Source organism: Pleurodeles waltl, chromosome 6 (genome assembly GCF_031143425.1).
Source record: "Pleurodeles waltl isolate 20211129_DDA chromosome 6, aPleWal1.hap1.20221129, whole genome shotgun sequence".
Classification (NCBI taxonomy): domain Eukaryota; kingdom Metazoa; phylum Chordata; class Amphibia; order Caudata; family Salamandridae; genus Pleurodeles; species Pleurodeles waltl.
In genome coordinates, this window is record NC_090445.1 from 1,316,953,009 (window position 1) to 1,316,971,631 (window position 18,623).

Sequence of the window (18,623 nt, forward strand, 5' to 3'; positions counted from 1 at the left end):
TCCATTGCTATACAATATAGTATTCTATTCTAATCTCCATTACGATTCACCTCTGATCAATACAAAACACAACAGAATACAGGGCCAGATGTATCAAAGGTTTTTACCCATTCTGTGTCTATTGGAAAAAGTGTTCGTACATATGGCCCACAGTCTCAAAAAAGGCCATATTGACTGCGGTGAAAGGGTAAATTTGAACAGTAATTCTCCTCTTCTGATCCTAATTCTCAACTATTTTGAACTGCCTTTAAAGTCTAGTTTTCTTTCCTAAATTCACATTTTCTTGTGCTTTTCAACAGGGGCCCATTTATAGTGGCTATGGGGCGCTCCTGGCACCCAGAGGAGTTCAACTGTGCCCACTGCAAGACCTCGCTGGCGGACGTGAGCTTTGTGGAGGAGCAGAACAGCGTGTATTGTGAGCGCTGTTATGAGCAGTACTTCGCCCCAACCTGTGCTCGATGCAACACCAAGATTATGGGAGTAAGTTGAAATTTGCCAAGATAGTCCAAACCACAATTGGGGAAGTTTAGACAAGACAAGAAGCAAATTCAATTTTTTAATTGTATTGAATGTCACTCAATGGCATTCTGTTCAAAGGTATAACGAGGCTATAATATGGGCTCAGGATTACGCGAACAGCTACTATGTGGAAGTATGTCTACGCCTACACATCAGCACATAGATTTGTTGTTTGAGCTTGCTGTTTGCTGGTTGCTAGTCAGTGGCTTAGGACTCATGACCTACCTGGCAGATTGCTGCCAACGACATCTGACTGCTAGCTGTTGTGGGCTAGTGGTGGGCGGAACCGCATGGGCTGCTTTCTTTGGCCTCACACAAACATGCACATTTCCTGGTTTGTTTTGCTGTGGTGGCCTGGACATTACAATCATTGCTATCCCAGGATGAAAACCCTAACTTCTCACACACTTAATCTGTATCATGAACAGTCACATGCTGTTTTGTCAGTACTACTGAGGGCTGAACTGATAAGCAAAACTAGCCCTCGCAAAAATTCAAATGAATCTCATGCTGCAGAAGACGAAGACTGGAATGGACACATAGGGTATGATTGTGCCAGTACAGCCCATCCTGCTGTGAAAGCAGCCCCATTAGTCTTCAGCCCACCTGGAAAATGTTGGAATATCAGAATGGCCAGTGCGGTCATGAACGCCTACAGGCTTTTACAGTGTTCCTCTGTTTTGGCCTTCATCATACACTGATCTAGTAATGAAACATTCACTCAACTCTTATTTCACACCTCAGTTGTGCTTTTGCCCCAGTACAGAGAGAAGGGGGCATATTTATACTCTATTTGCACCTAGTTAGCATCATTTTTTTTAACTCTAATTAATTGCAAAACTAACTCCATATTTATACTTTGGCCCTAGACCCATCTAGCGCCAAATTTATGGGGTTAAAGTCATTTTTTAGAAGTGGAAACCTACCTTGCCTTAATGAGATGCAAGGTAGGTGTTCCCGTGCAAAAAACGACTCAATGGCCTTAACGCCATATTTATACTCCCGTGCAAAAATGTGGCACGGGAGGGGTCAAAATATGGTGCAAAGCTTGCTTTGCCCCATTTTTTTAATGCCTGTGTCAGGGCAGGCGTTAGGGGACCTGTGGGCCTATTTCCATGATGGAACACCATGGAATAAACCCAAAGGGACCCTCCCCAGGCCCCAGGGACATCCCCCCCAGGCCCCAGGGACATCCCCCCACACCAGAGGGACTGTGGATGATGGGGGACCCTACCCTAGGTAAGTACAGGGAAGTATTGCATTTTTTTAAGTACCATAGGGGGCCTTAAATGGGCCCCCCTACATGGCACTGGGTGCAATGGCCCTGCCCAGGGGACCCTGGTCCCCTGTGCTGGCCATTGGGGTGGTGGGCATGATTCCTGTCTTTTTTAAGACATGGCTTTGTGTCAGAAAATGACTCTAGGCAGGTTAGAGTCATTTGTTTTTTACTCTAACCTGCCTAGCATCATTTTTTGGTGCAAAACCCCCTTCTTCCATAGCGCCAGCCCCACTAGACTAACGTCATTTGTTTTACTCTAGCCCACCCTTTGCACCGGCTTGCACCATTCCATAAATATGGTGCCTAGCTGGTGCTCAGAAATGGTGCAAGCCTGTGCTAAACTTTTTGGTGCAAAACTGCGTTAGTGCAGTTTTGCACCAAAAAGTTTAAATCAGGGCCAAGGTGTTTCCAACAATCACTAATGTCATAGTTTCTCATGATTCACCACTATACTGACTGGAATCAGGAATTTACATCCCAGTAGTGAATCATTCACATGTACCTCTGTACTCACCTACACTGTGCATTAATATTCCAATACAGGTATAGTCACGTCTCTCGCAGTGTGTCCTTGTACTGAACTACACCATTCACTGATCTCCCAGTACAGAAATAAATGCAGGGCTCTCACGGTGCACCCCTCTACTGACTAGCGCTAAGCACTTCTACTTTACTACTGGAACATCTGGAGATCTCTTAAGAAACAGCTGTTTTAACTTTCTTGAAACACTAAGCTTCTCGTAATTAAACTTTCTCCAAGACCTTACAACACACTGCTATATGTGATGGTGCCCTAGTACACAGACAACAGGACTTGCACCATTCACTAATATCACAGAGTTAAGAGCTTGACAAGTCTTGTCCGTCACCTCTATTCTAACCTGAATCATGCAGTGATAAACCAGTATTGAGACATTCACATGTCTTTCCCAGTGCACCTCTGTGCTGAACTGCACAATCTGCAGATATCCCAGCACAGGGATAAATATATGACTTTCAAGATACATCGCTCTACTTACCATCACCAACCACCTCTACTTTACGACTGAGTGATCCAAAGCTCTCAGAATGTCTCCTCGCATCCCATCATGCACTGATGTCTCAGTATTCAGATATTTGATTAGCTCTCAAAAAGCACACTCATTCTGATCTGTATCCTGGACAGCTAATCACCCACTGGGATGTCAAAAGCTCACAAAATACTCCTCCATTCAGACCTGCATCTTCACTCATATGTTAGCATTGAGACATTAATAGGGCTTCACCTCCACCATGAAATACTATTTTAGTCTAACAGTATTTAGAGGGTTTTCATGAAGCACTTCAACACTTACCTGGACAGTGCACTGATATGCCAATACAGATTATGTAAATTTAGATTAGTTGTTAATGAGTTTGGAAACATGTTGCAAAACACTGTGAGACCTCCTGGAAACATGTTAATTTCTGACAGGACCACTGAGATGTTTGTGTAGTCTACACACCGGGGCTCAAAAACGGGTACAACAGTTTGGAGTGTTAATTCACTTGCTGCAAAACAGTATGTGGGAGGAATGGAATTACAGAAAATGTCTGCTTGATACCTGCAACTCCACTTTCCACTTCCAGAGAGATAAGTAGGCAGTTTATGCTGCACCTGCAGTGTTCTGCTGGTGGTAGGATCCAGGGCCAGTGGAATAGATCACGATATTCAAGTGTGTGCTGTATGATTGGCTGCTCCCTGCGGGTGATGGGTTCCAATCTTTGAAGTACTGCTGGAGACGGTGGGGGAGAGGGCTTTTTTTAATCTACCCATTATCTAAATACCACGTTTTAGTTCCTGTAAAATAGTTTGGTGGTTTATCTTGTTCAGATCTGTGTGCACATTGCAGATCACAGAATTGAATCATGGCAGGTCCGACTCACCCTTTGAGGCTCAAACAGATATGTCTATTTGAATATCATAGAATTCCTGCCCATACACCTTTCCTCACATTACATTCCACCTTTTGTACCATTCCTTTACATGCAACATTAGACTCCATGCAATATTGTATGCTGAGACCTGCAGAATCCACACATATTTTTTTCAGAGGGACTGTGGTTCATTAACACACTCAACTGTATCATCTACTTACCGGATTGACCAACATATACGCTATTTAGCCATTAAGAGTGATTAGCGGGATAGCACAGTGGAAGTCTGGAGGACTCTTCTGGGGTCACATTTTCAGATTTCATTGTAGACAACTCAGCATTTAATTTGTCTCAATTTTATACATTTGCACTACTAAGTTGGGTGAAAGCAACGCCTAATACGGTGCTAGTCATCCGCAGGACTGTGATAAAAAACAAACTGCACTCACCACAATAGACTATGAAGAACACCGAACCTGTTGCCCACGATCTTATTTTACAAGAACAAGTCTGAGTCTATCCTTCCAAATAACCATGGCATCCTTTGACAAATCAAGATTGACTTCAGTTAAGTATTATTGATAAGTGAAAAGTGTGCCATTATTTATAGAGAAAATATGAAGTTAAATGTTAAAAAAGTGTGGGTTTGCATGGTGCCCGGAACTGATTTGGTCCATACATTGTTAATAAAAGACAGAATATTGAGCGTTAGTGTTGAGATTTGGCTTCCACTGCGGGGAACGGGGTGAATGCGCAGCATCAGTGATTATCAGTTCGTCACCTCTATTTGTACAAACCTACTAGCGCAAAAAGACAGTTGGATTGACTGATAAGTGCATGAAAAAGGCATGTGTTTAAACTGAATATGACATTGCGCACTGGTCAGTCAGTGCAAACCATAGTTCTAAACTGTTGTGTCAACAAGGCAGAATAGCTGGCTCTATGTAAAGTTCCTCCAGTCCTTAAGGTGCATGAGATTGTGGGCAAAGCATCCAACAGTCAAGTTACGAAGCACAATTGTTAATGGTGGCCACCTTTCTTGAGTGACAGTATGGCTCCTACTCATGATGGCAGTATGTTTACGGTCTTAGACTTTGGCTGAAGTAGCGAATGCATTTCCTCAGCTGCAGTTTTGGTTTCATTGTCCACACCTGAAATAAAATGCCAAATCTCAAGGCATTGAGAAAAGGAAGCAGGCCCTGCGTCCTTAGGGTGTCAGTCCACCATGCCAGGCATTGTTAGGGAAAGGAGCAGAGCAGTAGTTCCCAAACTTTTTAGGACCCTAACCCACTTTTTGGAACAACAAACTTTTGCAACTCAATTGCTGTTAATGGACGATTTTTTAATGTAACTAAAACATTGTGTGGTTGTCAATTACAGACACCACATTTTCCATTGGAATGACCAATAAATATGCACAGACAAACAGTTAGTTTTAGTGATTAAAATATATAGCACACAAATGATAATGTGTGGAAATTAGGTTTCTGTGAATATTTATTATTTGTGCATCCCCATGTGTTTTGATTTGTTTTGATCCTATTAAAACCTAGTTTCCAACACACTTCAGAATTACAAAACAATTGCTTCATTTTTTCTTTCCTGACTGCTGGGTGCATGCAGTTCATGTACAGGCATTTAGATTGTGTTCTGTAGTGCAAACAACAGCATCCTACATTGTCACATAATTCACTTTAACAGTTCCTCTCACTTTGCAGTCCTCATGTCAAATGTATCCTGTCATTTGACCTCTGTTTTTGATTCACAGACAAGTGTGACAAATAAACACAGAATTTCAAATGATCTTTATTTATTGCTCTGACTTTCATGACCCACCAGAAATAAGCTTGGGGCCCACCAGTGGGTGCTGCGACCCACAGTTAGGGCAACACTGGGGTGGAGCGTAAGTCGAATCATTAACAGTTGGAGTGTCTTATGTTAGTACCAGAGGGCCTAATTGATTCCATATTTACAGGAAAATCACTGACTAGGTAAATTATTTGCCTTTAGATGTATTGTATGTGAATTTATAACCCCGTGGACAGTCTCGCAATATGGCAGACCCAGTGCTGGTGGGCCAAACCTGGGCAGTCTTGCCAGCTGTAGTGCAAGGATTTGTAGAGCCTCATGAAAAATTATACATTGCCAGTTAAGCATTTTTCATACAAGAAATGAGGCCACGTTGTTAGGCTTTTTGCTGTAGCGTGCAGCACTCTGATGCTCTCCTGTGGTCGTTTGTGGTGGTTTCACAAGGTAACGATCTCCCTGTAGCACCGAATTGGTTTCTAATGGGTTCGGTTGGGATGCAAGCGACCTGCAGAGAATCCTACAGTTTGACCACGGGGCAGTATGGTAAGATCTAAAGTGCCTTAGGAGCAATTTAAGGAACAAATGCGCTGCTGCATCGAAATGCATTTGTGATGCTGTCGGCAAGGTATGTGGCGAATGCCCGGTTGGCCGTTGCAATGCCCTGGCTTGTTGAAATGCCAAAGCACTGAGCCGTGCCGCCCCCATAGCTCCGTTTGTTTTACATCCTGTTGCTGGGAGATTGAGGGCTGAAACAAATAAGACCCTGTGGAATACCCGGGGCCTTCCCCTGCATCTACCTGTCATGCCCTTCCGCTGGAATGTAAGCAGACGGGCCTCATGGGGGACGGCCGGCGCGGAGTTTCAAAACAATCTCATCCAGCTGTGAAAGGATCCAGGATGAGGGGGAGGTCAATAAAATATCTTATTTTAGGGGATGGGCTTCAGATTTTACTCGGAGCTTTAAACTACGTCATACACAGAGAGTTCCAGCTAAAACCGTGCTCGTCATTTGTGAAGCTCCTGAAACTGTTGCCCGGGGTGTCGTGAGTTCATTCTCGTTTCCTTGCAGGGAGCATTTGATTCCATCGAGCACGATGCTCTCCTGATTACCGGAGTTACACTTCAACAGTAACACTGTAAGATGCTTGCGGCATAGTGACTTCGCCATCCTTTGTACTTGCCCAAAGGCTCTTCATGCGGTGATACAGAGCAACTGGATGATCATGAAACCTAACTCAGCTGAAATCAAAATCACACCTAGCTCCGCCCAGGGGATCAGTTGCCCCATTCCATGAGCCTGGCCTCGGTTCTGCTGCCTACAAAGTAGCACTTTGACCACCTGATTATGGTTTTATTCTACCAATCAGTGCAAACTTAAAATCATGCAGCAAGTGCTCGCTGTCCTGTGCAGTGTATGTGGTTAACTCAGCGCACTCTGATTATGGAATCTGATTACAGGCTCTCTGGTACCCTACTTAGACACTCAGTAGAAGTTTCTTCTAAATCATGCTTCGTACAGAAACAGGAATTGCCACCTTAGTTGGGATTAGAGGTTGTTTGGGAATCACCGGCATTGGGGGCATATTTATACTCTGCGCCAAATGTGTGTCAAAAATGTTGATGCACATTTGGCGCAAACCTTACCCCATACTTAAACTATGACGCCCGACCCCACGGACGTCAAAAAACCTCTGTGTGACTCATTTTTGGGATGCAGGAAACCGCCATGCGTTAATGACATGCAAGGTAACCATTCCCGTCCAAAAACTGACTTTAAGGCCTGTGCGGCTTATTTATACTCCTGCGTCATTTTGACGCACAGGAGGGGCGGGCCTTAAAAAACGGCGCCCAGCCTGATGTGTGCTGTTTTTTAACGCCTGGGTGAGGGCAGGCGTTAAGGGACCTGTGGGCTCACTTCCATGGTCTCTGACCATGGAAGCAGTCCACAGCTGACCTCCCCTGCCCCCAGGGACACCCCCTGCCACCCTCGCCCACCCCTGGAGGACACCCATGGATGGGGTGACCCATCCCAGGTAGGTACAAGTAAGTTGGGGTAAGTGTAATATTTTTTTTTTTTAAGTGGCGTGGGGGCCTAACTTGGGCCCCCCTACATGCCACTGTGCTTAATGCCCAGGCCCAGGGGACAGAAGTCCTGTGGGCCTAGCCATTGGGCAAGGGGGCATGTCCCCTGTCTTTGCTAAGAGAGGAGTCATTTCAATGGGGGTTGTGCATCAAAAAATGTCGCAAGTCCGGCTAGAGCCATGATTTTTGACTCCAACCTGACTTGCACCATTTTATGAGGCACAACCCCCATTTTCCCCTACGCCGGCGCAGCCTGGTTAGTCTTTTTTTTTACTCTGACCAGCCCGCAGCGCCGGCTAGCGTCAATCCTTAAATAAGGCGCCCGCATGGCGCATAGGAATGGCGTTAGCCGGCGCTGGTTTGCGTCAAAAAGTATAAATATGGGCCTAACTGTGGCTGTCAAGGCTAAAGTGCACTGTCCCCATGCTTTATGCAGTTCAAAGCAGTAGGACCTCCAGTTTCTCTTCTTACAAACCATTTATTGTAGTCATCTCACCAGCTGATGTATAAAGGGGAAATAGATTGTAGTGCCAATTTCTGTAAGGTCATCAAAGGCAGTTGATGATCTTACACTGTAGCCACTTAGCTGCTTAGCTCCATTGATGCAGTTAGCCAGGAAATTGTTATTTTTTATTCCTTCATTTTCCATCTATTTTTTTAGTTTTCTATAATTTCCTCTCATCATTCTTCATTCATTTCCATTCTATTTCTTTTACCCATCTCTCTGTCAATTTCTAGTTTATAACTTTCCTTTCCGTTATTTTCCTTTGCTGTGCAATTCCTTATTCCATTTTCTATTATTTTTCCCGCTGCTTCTTTTTCTTTTGACTTGTTCCATCCTTATTTTGGTATTCATGCAATTATTTTGGTTCCTGCCCGTTTTCTAGATTTATTTATTTCCTATTGTTTTTAATTGTCTTCTTATTTTTAATCCCCCTTTCTGTCAGTTTGCATCTCGCGCTGTTGTTCTCGTTTCCCATTTTTAAATGTTGATGTTTGTGTTTTCCAGGAAGTAATGCATGCCCTCAGGCAGACCTGGCACACTCACTGCTTTGTCTGCGCTGCCTGCAGGAAGCCTTTTGGTAACAGCCTCTTCCACATGGAGGATGGAGAGCCTTATTGTGAGAAAGGTATGTTTTAAATGCTATTTTATTCGGTTGCTTGTGACTCCATCATCGCCTTGCTTTTCATTGTTAACCTTGGCCGAGAGTTATTCATTGGTTGTCGCAATGGATTTCGTTTTTGTCTATGTGCCTTTCTTATTTTCGCTTTTTTTGTCTGCTTTTTTATTTTCGAGCATTGCTAACACTCTGGTTACGTTCCCAGAGCAATATAAAGTGAAAACCCGTGTGGAATTTTGCTCTGCACATTTATATGCTTGCGATTGTTCTTGCAGCCAGATTTTCCGGGTGCAGGAACACTGGAGCGGATTTAAGTAGCAGGAAATTCTGTCTGGTGAAATTGCTCTGAGAAAGGGCAGCTTGGACCCATTTCCCAATCCCTACCCAGCCCTTAGCCAATGCTCAAAGGAGTATGTCATTCTTCCCCTCTTCCAGGTGGCATCTTCTCATTCCCACCCCTCAGGTTAAGCCCTCCCTACCTACCCTACATGCGCAAAACACCTTTGCAGACATTTACCACTTAAACCTCGTGGAATCGAGAACTCCACACGGAATGCTATGATTAAAAAACTTTATTCACAGCACTGATTCTGGCAGGTATTAGTAATTCTGAACCTCTGAAATCTGGCATGAAATGCTTTTTTGGCTTCTTGACTGTGTTGTGACATCCCTTGCTGTGCCTTTCCCAACTGTGCTATGAAGATTGTAGGGTACCGTCCACTCTTTCAGTCTTGGTCATCTCTCCATTGGACCACTTTTCAAGCCAGCGGAGCACATTCTGCGAAGCCTCACAGTTCCAACCTCATTTGAAGGGGGTCGATAAAGACTTGCGGTTCCGAACTCAATAAGCTGTGACAGTTGACCAGTGGGGTCTTTATGATGGGACAGAAGCTTTGTGACCCTCGACAGTGGCAGACTCTGTTACAAAGAGCTTATGTGTTGGAATTGGGGCTGTGGCCCATCGGTGACAACCTAATGATACCGTAAAGAGTGGATTTTGTGGTTGAAATGAGGTTTCCTTTGACTTTGCTGTCTGACTCTGTGTACTTCCAAGGTCAGGGTTCACACTTTCTAAAGGTTGGTATTCAGTTTGCATTGCTGAATGAAAGTAGAATTACATATTCAGAAGCAATATGTTTTTAATCATTCATTAGAGGACTAAAGTGTTTCGTAACATTTAGTGGTGAACATCACGTTAACAGGGCATTTAGCTTGAACCCCTGTAGTCTGATACTATGGGCCACCCCTTAGTTCTGGGCTTCCATGTTTTTTACAATGCAAGTTGACGTGGGTAAGACAGTGTAGTTGGATAGTAGGTGTCAGTCATCAAAGGGATCCATAACATTTTGCAGGGCTGGCATTTTGCGTTGTTCACTACTATTAACTAAAGAAGTTCTTATTATGATTTGGCCCAATATATCAGCTGGTAAATTTTCAAAGAGGAAATTCCATAACAGACTTGCAGTTTTACCCCAAAAAGTGGAATTTCTACCGCATGGAGAGCTAATGAGGTCAGAATGAGGTCTCACCTTTAGAATAGGCTTTTCTTCACATAATAAATACTTCATATATTTCCAAAACATTTGTCTGTACAAAAATTAAATGGGTATCACAGGCGAAAACTTAACATGGAAGATTGTGCATGTACGATCATTTTTGTACAAATGTAAATAAAGGGAACGGATGTAAACATTGTTTGTACCCAATTATTGGTATTTCTGAGAAATTTAAAAAGAGAGCCACAAGCGTGATATTTTTTAAGAAAGCTAGATGACAAAACTCTTTTATTAAAAAAGCTCTTGCAGTAAAAATGTATCACTCACAACATGACTGAAGAGGACACTGTAGAACTAAACATTGGTGACTGTGCATAGCAAAGTGACCTTACTTGTGGAGACCACCATCTTTCAAGACTTTGCCTAAATAAGAATGAGCAATTAAGACAGCACAATCGAAGAGTGGCATCAAAATGTAATGGGAGTGTTAGTGGGCTTAAAACCCATCAATCTGGAATTGATAGGGATGCGGTAGAAGAGTGTGGCACAAATGTGTCAAGGGTTCGGATCCCACATTCTGGCTTTTCAATAAAAGAAGTGTACGAGTATGACCTGTGAGTGGCACACGTGTGAATAAGGTGTGGAATGCGCTTGAAATCCATCTTTCTTTCTAAGAAAAGAAGGGGTGTGGGAGTTTGGCGCATGCTTTTTGGGGTCACAATCTTATGCCGAGTCTGTTCCTAGATGGGGTTAGTGAAGTGTTGAGAGTGTGCAGAGAATCAACAATATACCTAGCATTGCCTGTCTGACTGGGATGTGCTGAGTATCTACGACGATCCTATTCTAACAGCTTTCATTAAAGGTATTCCTCTATATATTTTGCTGGTTTAAGATCTCCTGTGTTCCATAACTATCTGTGTAGAACCTTGAAACTATGGACAACGTAATTGAATTAGGGAGATATGTGTTAACTTTCTGAACCTAAAAAGAATAACTAGGACCAGGTGGTGTTCTTACTACAGGGGTATGGAAAACTACACAAGACAGACGTACACTGTGTCACAGAAACAACTTGCCCAAAGGATATGCCCAGGCTTCCTCATAAACATGTCCATGCAAAAGGGCTCCTTATCCATTCCAGCCACTCAAAATTTGAGAACAATTGATTGTCAGAATTAATGATCAACCTCTGCAAAATTTATACTTGACAGTGTCCCCAAATGTGTTTCCAGTCTGAGATGATAAATGAAATGTATCATGAGCATCATTTTGAACCAAACATATCTAGAATAACTGTGTTTCCTAGTCTTAAGTTTCTTGTCATTGTGCTCAGCTCTTGTCATACATAGTAGATACTTCCCACCTTAACACTGTGATCCCTTTGCAGATTACATCACCTTGTTTAGCACCAAGTGCCATGGCTGCGACTTTCCTGTGGAGGCCGGAGATAAGTTCATCGAAGCGCTTGGACATACCTGGCATGACTCCTGCTTCATTTGCTCTGTAAGTCTTGCATGCCAGGCAGCAAGGTGGAAAGTGGGTGAGGTGTGCGGAAAGATCGTACGAAGCATGGTGAGGGCGGATGGGGCTGTGAGGCAAAGAAAGCAAACTTTCTAAGCGTTTATTTTGCCACTGGCAGTGCCACACACTCGGGACAAATGAGTTGACAATGGCTTTTTGCCAAGCATGAAAGGGTACATTGAGCTGTTCATGAACAATGCATTTTTTATCAACAGTTGTCGATTCTATCAATATGGACCTGTTTGTCAATGGTGTAATGCTGCTAACAGGGCATGGCTTAAAAGTCTCCGTGTTTCCATTGTGTAGTAAAAGAACGTTATGTTCAGAAAAACATATTTTCAAAACTCGAGGTCTTCACACAATAACAAGAAATGTGCATTGTAAATGTGCATATTTTTATTTCAGTGTAGTTTGTCCGGGACGGCAGTGGAGTCGTTTTACAGAGAACAAGGGTTATACCAGATCATAACAAAAATCAAAAAGACTTTTTGAGAAATTGATGAGGTTTGATTTCTAAACCAAGCATTATAACCACAAGCTTTTAGCCGGTTGTAACTGTCCTCACAAAACTGGCACTTAGTTCACATTAAAACCCATCTGTTATTTGGTCACAGAAGCACACCTGCTGCCTGCCACATTTGTCATTTACTCCCTGGTCACCATTTTTTGCCCCTGTAGTTTACCTTTGGTTTTAAATGTTTCTCCTTTCATTATGTTGTGGAATCGCTCTTAGGCAAAAGCTCGGCTCATTTAAAAACGTCTGTGTGGGTGGTGCTGTGATAAAAATGTATTCACCTGTTGTTAAGCACCGCAGAAGGAAAAGGTTACTAATTCAGATCGATAGGAAGGGGTGGAGGACAGCACTGAATGGAGGGGATAAAGGGCTGACTTTACTTTTACACGGAATCCCTTTGTTCCTAGATGTGCAGAGTCATCTGTTTTAAGTAAGTGGCACGGAGACAGCAATGTTAGCTCGAATACTCAGGGACTGGGGAGGACAGAGTACTACTTCTGTGTGCACCTCAGTGAGGACAGGCTTTGTGTAGACATTTGTCACTGCACACACTCTAGCCATGGCCAGTTTGGCCTTTTTATGGGAAAATGAACAAGAAAGGTCTTCTGTGAGTGGGTATGAACAAATTAAGGGCCTGATTGAGATCTTGGCAGACAATATCCCGTCCGGCAAAATATAAATTCCATTATATCCTTTGAGACTTATATTTCAGTGGACGGGATATCCATTACCTTTGTGATGGAGTAAATCGTCTGCCAAGATCTCAATCAGGCCATTAGTATTGGTAATGCTTAGTGGTTACCAAAACACATTTTTTGGCACTTTCCTCTCCACCATAAAAGATATGCCACCAGGGATTTAAGTGGGGTGCAAAAAGTGGGGTGTCTCTAGTGGCCTGTGTAAATACGCACATACCTTAAACATGTAAACTACATTTTTGTGATCCTTATATTGTGCCACTAACCAGTATTTTGGTGCAAGATTAAGTAAATACGTGAAATTTAAATAGGAACTAAATCACTGATATGGATTACCTTAACGTTTTTACACTAACTGTTCAGAAATCAATTTATTTGGCAGTAAAGTTCAGGACATTACATTAGGGCTCGATAGGAACCGTCCGTTTTTAATTACTAATGTGACTGAGACTTGGAAGGTCTTTTCCAGCCTAAAGCCCCGCCAACCACCCAAATGCTCAGAGATTAAGCTCAACAAAACTAATCTCAACAAAACAACTTTGGGGCAGTCAGGAATGTGCCTTCATCATGGTCATTAATTCTGCATAGAGTGGGTTAGAAGTTGCTGCCACATACTTGTCGTTTAGAACCCCTCGCACCATCTTTGTTATCCCAATTCTCAGGGGTAATGAAGACACCTGCAGGGAAGTAAATTAACCAGGCTCAGATAGCCTTAGTTACCTTACGTTTCGACTCCTTGTCCTTCTTTTAGGTCCCCAGGAGCAAATAAAAGGCTGTTGAGGCACTAAGTGGGACAAGTGGTCAAGCGTTTGATATCATGACTGTTCAAAGAGTGCATTTTAAGTTACTGGGCACTATACAACGCAAATTCATCAATTACTTGGTCTCTTGATACTTTGTGCAGACAGGCTGCAGTTGTGATTTACCTAGTGAAGCTTCTCATCTGTGGGGAGTTTTTTATCCACACCACATCAGTGTCAGTGGGTAGTTTGGAGGGTGCAGGTTCACACACTTGTTCATAAATTGGGGGAGTGGGGTGGTCTTGAATCTTTTCAGTCAAATCTGTGTAAATATTGAGTGTGTAGTGGGTTGACTCTGTGTGGTGGTTTGCATTGAGGGTAGGGGTCTTGAGGCACTCTGCTTAACAAGTTGTCACAAAGGATTATTGGGTCTTGGGTTTCTAAATGACTTAAGCTGCCAGAGTCCATGCAATGTTATGTTTATGGACCTTCAAATGAGAAGAATTGTTGCAGATGTAACATTTAATAGAAACATGCCACCCTCAGTTCTTGTTTTCCAACCTCTTAGCATTTGGAACAGGTCTGTTCCTGTGGTGCACTCTCTATTTCTCTTTGGTGCAACACCCTCTTTTCATGTCCACTATGTACCTCTCCCACAGATGTTCTCTTTCTTAATCAAAATAGTCTCTGAGCTTCTCTTTCCTCTTGCTCTGTGGCATTTTGCTGAAATGAATCCCAGATTCTTGGTCATAAACTGCAGTTCCAGTGAAAGCTGAACTGACTGCGTGAGGAAACTAGTCCCATGTTTAAAGTTCTGTGCCTCTCACACAAAGCCCTGGTTAGAAGAAACCCATCTGGTGGGCATGATAAACTCACTCGATTATTTCAAGGACCCAACAGCAGTTTAGAAATCTGCAAGCAACTACCACTGTATCACACATTTAAAGTACAAGGAATCTGGAACCTGATGTACAAAGTGATTTAGTGTCACAAACCTTGAATTACAGGGTTTGCAACCACTAATTAACTTTTTCTGATGTAGTAACCCCATTAAAAAAATTGGAAAACCTTTTTTAAGTATCACAACATGGATTTAAAAATACATACTGAAGGCAATTTAGAAGGGGCATATTAAGAAAGTTCCTTCAAAATTGCGAGTCAGTGAGGCATACATCAATGTTATGCTACCATACCTCCGGCAGCAAACATCTCATCTGCATTCAACTCTCAAGGTGGGGTGGAAACTTATTCTCATAAGGGGAAGGGGCCTTCTTTGGACTCCTTTCCCTATGGGAATCAAATTGCAGCCTCAGGGGGTGTACAGACCCACCAACTAAAACAAACATTTCATCAGGTGAGGAGGAGGGGCGTGGCCTTGTGGGATGTGTGGCCTTGTGCTGAGAAGCTTCTAAGAGACACTTTTGTCTCCCCCCAACATCCCTCTTCCAAAACAAGAATAAAAGATTGCTGAGGCTGGTGCCGATGTTGTGGGGTGTTTTCACAACCTTTAATGATAATCGGCAGCCCAGAGCCTCTGAAAAGGAGCAAATCCACTATTTACAGTGGTTTCCAGCTCATTTTCCCTGCCACTGTGTGATGTTGGCTTTTCAACTGTTGACCACGTGAAAAGAGCCGATATTCTGTGTCACATGGTTGCACCGTGCGAGTTGGCAGGTCTGGGAGTAGGCAGTGGTCCAGTTGACCACTGCCTTTTCTCACTGAAGTTTATAAAAAGGAAAACGATTTTTCTTTTTTTTTAAACAAACACGTTCCTTGCAGGAACTTGGGCTGTTTAAAAAAAAATCTTTTCATTTTGGAAAGCAATCACAAGTATGGTGGTGGACTCTCCTTTCCAGACTGCCATCCCTGCGATTGTAACCAATCACATAGGGGTCCCAATTGTGACCTACCTAATTGATATTACTCCAACACTGGGTCTTTTATATATTCACATGCTTGAATCATTCCCCGTTGTCAGAATGGGGATCCCCGGAACAATAAAATAGCAGTATACAGGTTAAAACACATATAACATGCATTTTATAATGTAAAATGGTCATAGGACTGAAACACCACAGTATGTGTAGTAGCACACTCACCTCATTTGAAAGAGCCCAAACTTCAGCTTAACATTCCTACTCCTTCTAGAGGCCACCATAGCTTCTTATTTCTACTGCACTTTCTGTGTGAGGTAGCCCCATGTCAGAGCTCTCCTCTCTAACCTTTCAGTGAACCTGAAATTGTTTCCATTTTGGTCTGCCCTGGAGTTCAGCCAGCCCTTTCTTCAGCTCTGCTGTACTGTGAGTTGTTTTAAGGGAAATATTGTATTCTGTGCCAGGGAGATCTTTCATCTGTCCAGTAACTATCACCAACTGTCACCATGGTTGACAAAGGGGAGAAATCTCTGTTTAAGACCTGATTGTCATTTGGCAGCAGGAAGATCTACACTGATGGTCCACATTCTCAGTGCATTTACTGCCTGTATCCTAAAAATAACGCAGCAGACTGCAACATTGGTAAGTCATTTTCCTCAAAGACTCTTAACGGCAGAGAACTGAGGTTGGCATTATTTTTGCTGAGTGAAGAGAACATTCCTCCTGCTAAAGGAGGTGCTCCCTCTTCAGGGGAAGATTCTGTTAGAAGTGTCCCTCCAAGAATTTCCATGAGGGCAGTTCGTGAGAGGAGGCTTCTACATTTTCCTGAATATGACTTGTTTGGTTCTGCACTTACAGTCACTTCCTCTGTTGGTAAATCTGAGCCTCTGCGATTCACAGGCTCACTCGAGCCAAAGTAGAAAAAATCTGCAAAAGAAGTCTTATTGACGTAGAGACTGTCAATGTCATTAACCATGTTGTGAGCGACTGCAACAACGTTGACGTTGCCCCATCGACGAGGGTGCTGTTGATGTTGAGGCTATCGGTTGCTCCTTCAACATCAGTCACACCGTCAATGGCGGCTGCATCGTCTACCTGGCCTTCAATGATGACCATGCAGTCAGAATCCATGCCGTCAATGCCCACTTCATCTATGTACTTGCTTCAGCAGCTCAGAGAAGAACCCAGGCACCATTAACACAGTCATCCAGTCTGCCAGACAAGGACGGAAAACGCATTGACATTCTGGATCGAAGGATTTCCTCTATGGCAGCAAACTCGATGAGAACAGCTAATGCCCTGGAGATTCTAGGTCAGTGTGATCGCCAGATGTGGCATGAAATAGCTCCATTGTTGGACCTTATTAATGAGAAGAGAGAAATAGCAAGAGCTATGCTAAAGGAAGGAAAAATGACTTCTCCATTAATTATGGATGCGGAAATGGATTCTTATGACACATGTTTCCACCAGTTTGCAGGAGAAGCTGTACTAAAGAGGCAAGGTTGGTTGAAATTTACAGCCTTTTGTACAATTGTTCATCCAAGGTCTTGGACATGCCTTTTGATGGCCAGACTCTTTTTAGGAAACATTTGTGCAGGGCCATAAGACATACTGATACTGCAAAGACATTGGGGTTGTTGCAATACCGGAGATTTGAAGTTTCTAATTTTCCTGGCTTGTGTAGGTCATAATATTTCAGTGGAGGATGCAATCAGTATGGAGGTCAGAGGTGGCCTTATTATCAACAGAGACAGTCGAGCTATGATCAAGGATACTCCTTCAATAGGAACCAGAGACAAGTTTATAGAAGATTTACAGGAAGGAAGAGAGGTTCCACACAAACACAAACCAATGACAATCAGAAAAGAGCTTGACTCCTAGCTTGCCCTTCCCTTTCCATCTGGTCCTCAAAAATTGGGAGGGACAATTTCCTTTTTTGCTCCTGGTTGGAATGGCAACTTCGGACAAATGCATGAGGTAAATTTTCTAATCAGGTCATACTTTGCAGTTTATCAGGAGACCCCCCCAATTTGTCAGCAACAGAAGTAACATCATCTTCTTTTTTTGTTTTTTTAAACATTTCTTTATTAACATTTTGATATTACAACAATTGCAGCAGTGCTACCGTCTCCAACACCACAACAGTAATCATTAATCAAGAATAAACCAACATATTATGAGGCAATCAGAAAATAAGAAAGGCGAAGAAGGAGAGGACAGGCAGAGGAGGAGGGAAGGGGAAAACCCCAGTGGCGCTAACAGGTCTAGACCATCCACCCTTCCCAAGGTTGTGTGTGAAGGAGTGAAGGCCCGACGCGAGGGATAGCTTCTACTGAGTCAATGTGGGGTCAAAGAAGCTCTATGAAAATAATAAAACTGTGTCAGTTTAAATCAAGCATTGCTAGCTGTCTCCTGCACCTGTGCTCTAGCCCGCTTCCACTCACCGTCCATGAGGGGACTTGGAGAACTTCGTAGGCAGGTCGAAGTTATCTCACTTCGCCAGTCTCACTTCAGGGACACATATATCTGGGAAACAAGGGCTTTTTGTGAGCCAGGATCTAGTAGTTCCTTTAGTACCTGAGATTCGTCGGGCTCATCAGGGAAGGTAGACCATATCTCACAAGCAGTGTCTGATATACCGGCGTACTGTAGAATCTGTCCTGGGCCAATTCTGAACAACTCGGCTGCTTCCTCAAGTGTTATAAGGGAATTGCTCAAATAAAAGTCACCCACATTCTGATATCCTCCTTCCATCCACGGCGTGACATTCACAGAGGACCTCAGATGCTGAAAGGGCGTGAGCCACCATAATGAAAGTAGTCATGCATATGGAGCATGTCTCAATAGTGCTTTGCCATCCTTTCACAAATCCCCATAATTTGGGACACTGTAAATGGGATGTCAAATCGGGTTCTACGTCCCCCCATAAGGCGCTTTGGAAGATCAATCAACAGCACTACTCCTGCCAGAAGACTCTTCACCCATTTGGGTCCCACTTCACACCACAATGCTGCATACTGCAGTAATCCTTCCAGATAATATAAGTGAAGGTCCGGTAGGCTAAGGCCACCCTC

The 18,623-nt window shown here is 43.3% G+C and overlaps 1 protein-coding gene across 7 annotated transcripts in view; it reads left to right on the forward strand.

Moving 5' to 3' along the window:
• LDB3 (LIM domain binding 3) overlaps positions 1 to 18,623 on the forward strand; it is a 508,962-nt gene that overhangs the window by 442,244 nt on the left and 48,095 nt on the right. For all 7 annotated transcript variants that reach the window (XM_069240605.1, XM_069240599.1, XM_069240600.1 and 4 more), the window contains 3 exons: positions 300 to 480; positions 8,595 to 8,715; positions 11,590 to 11,705. In XM_069240605.1, coding sequence (XP_069096706.1) covers positions 300 to 480; positions 8,595 to 8,715; positions 11,590 to 11,705 — 418 coding nt within the window. The remainder of the gene's footprint in view (positions 1 to 299; positions 481 to 8,594; positions 8,716 to 11,589; positions 11,706 to 18,623) is intronic.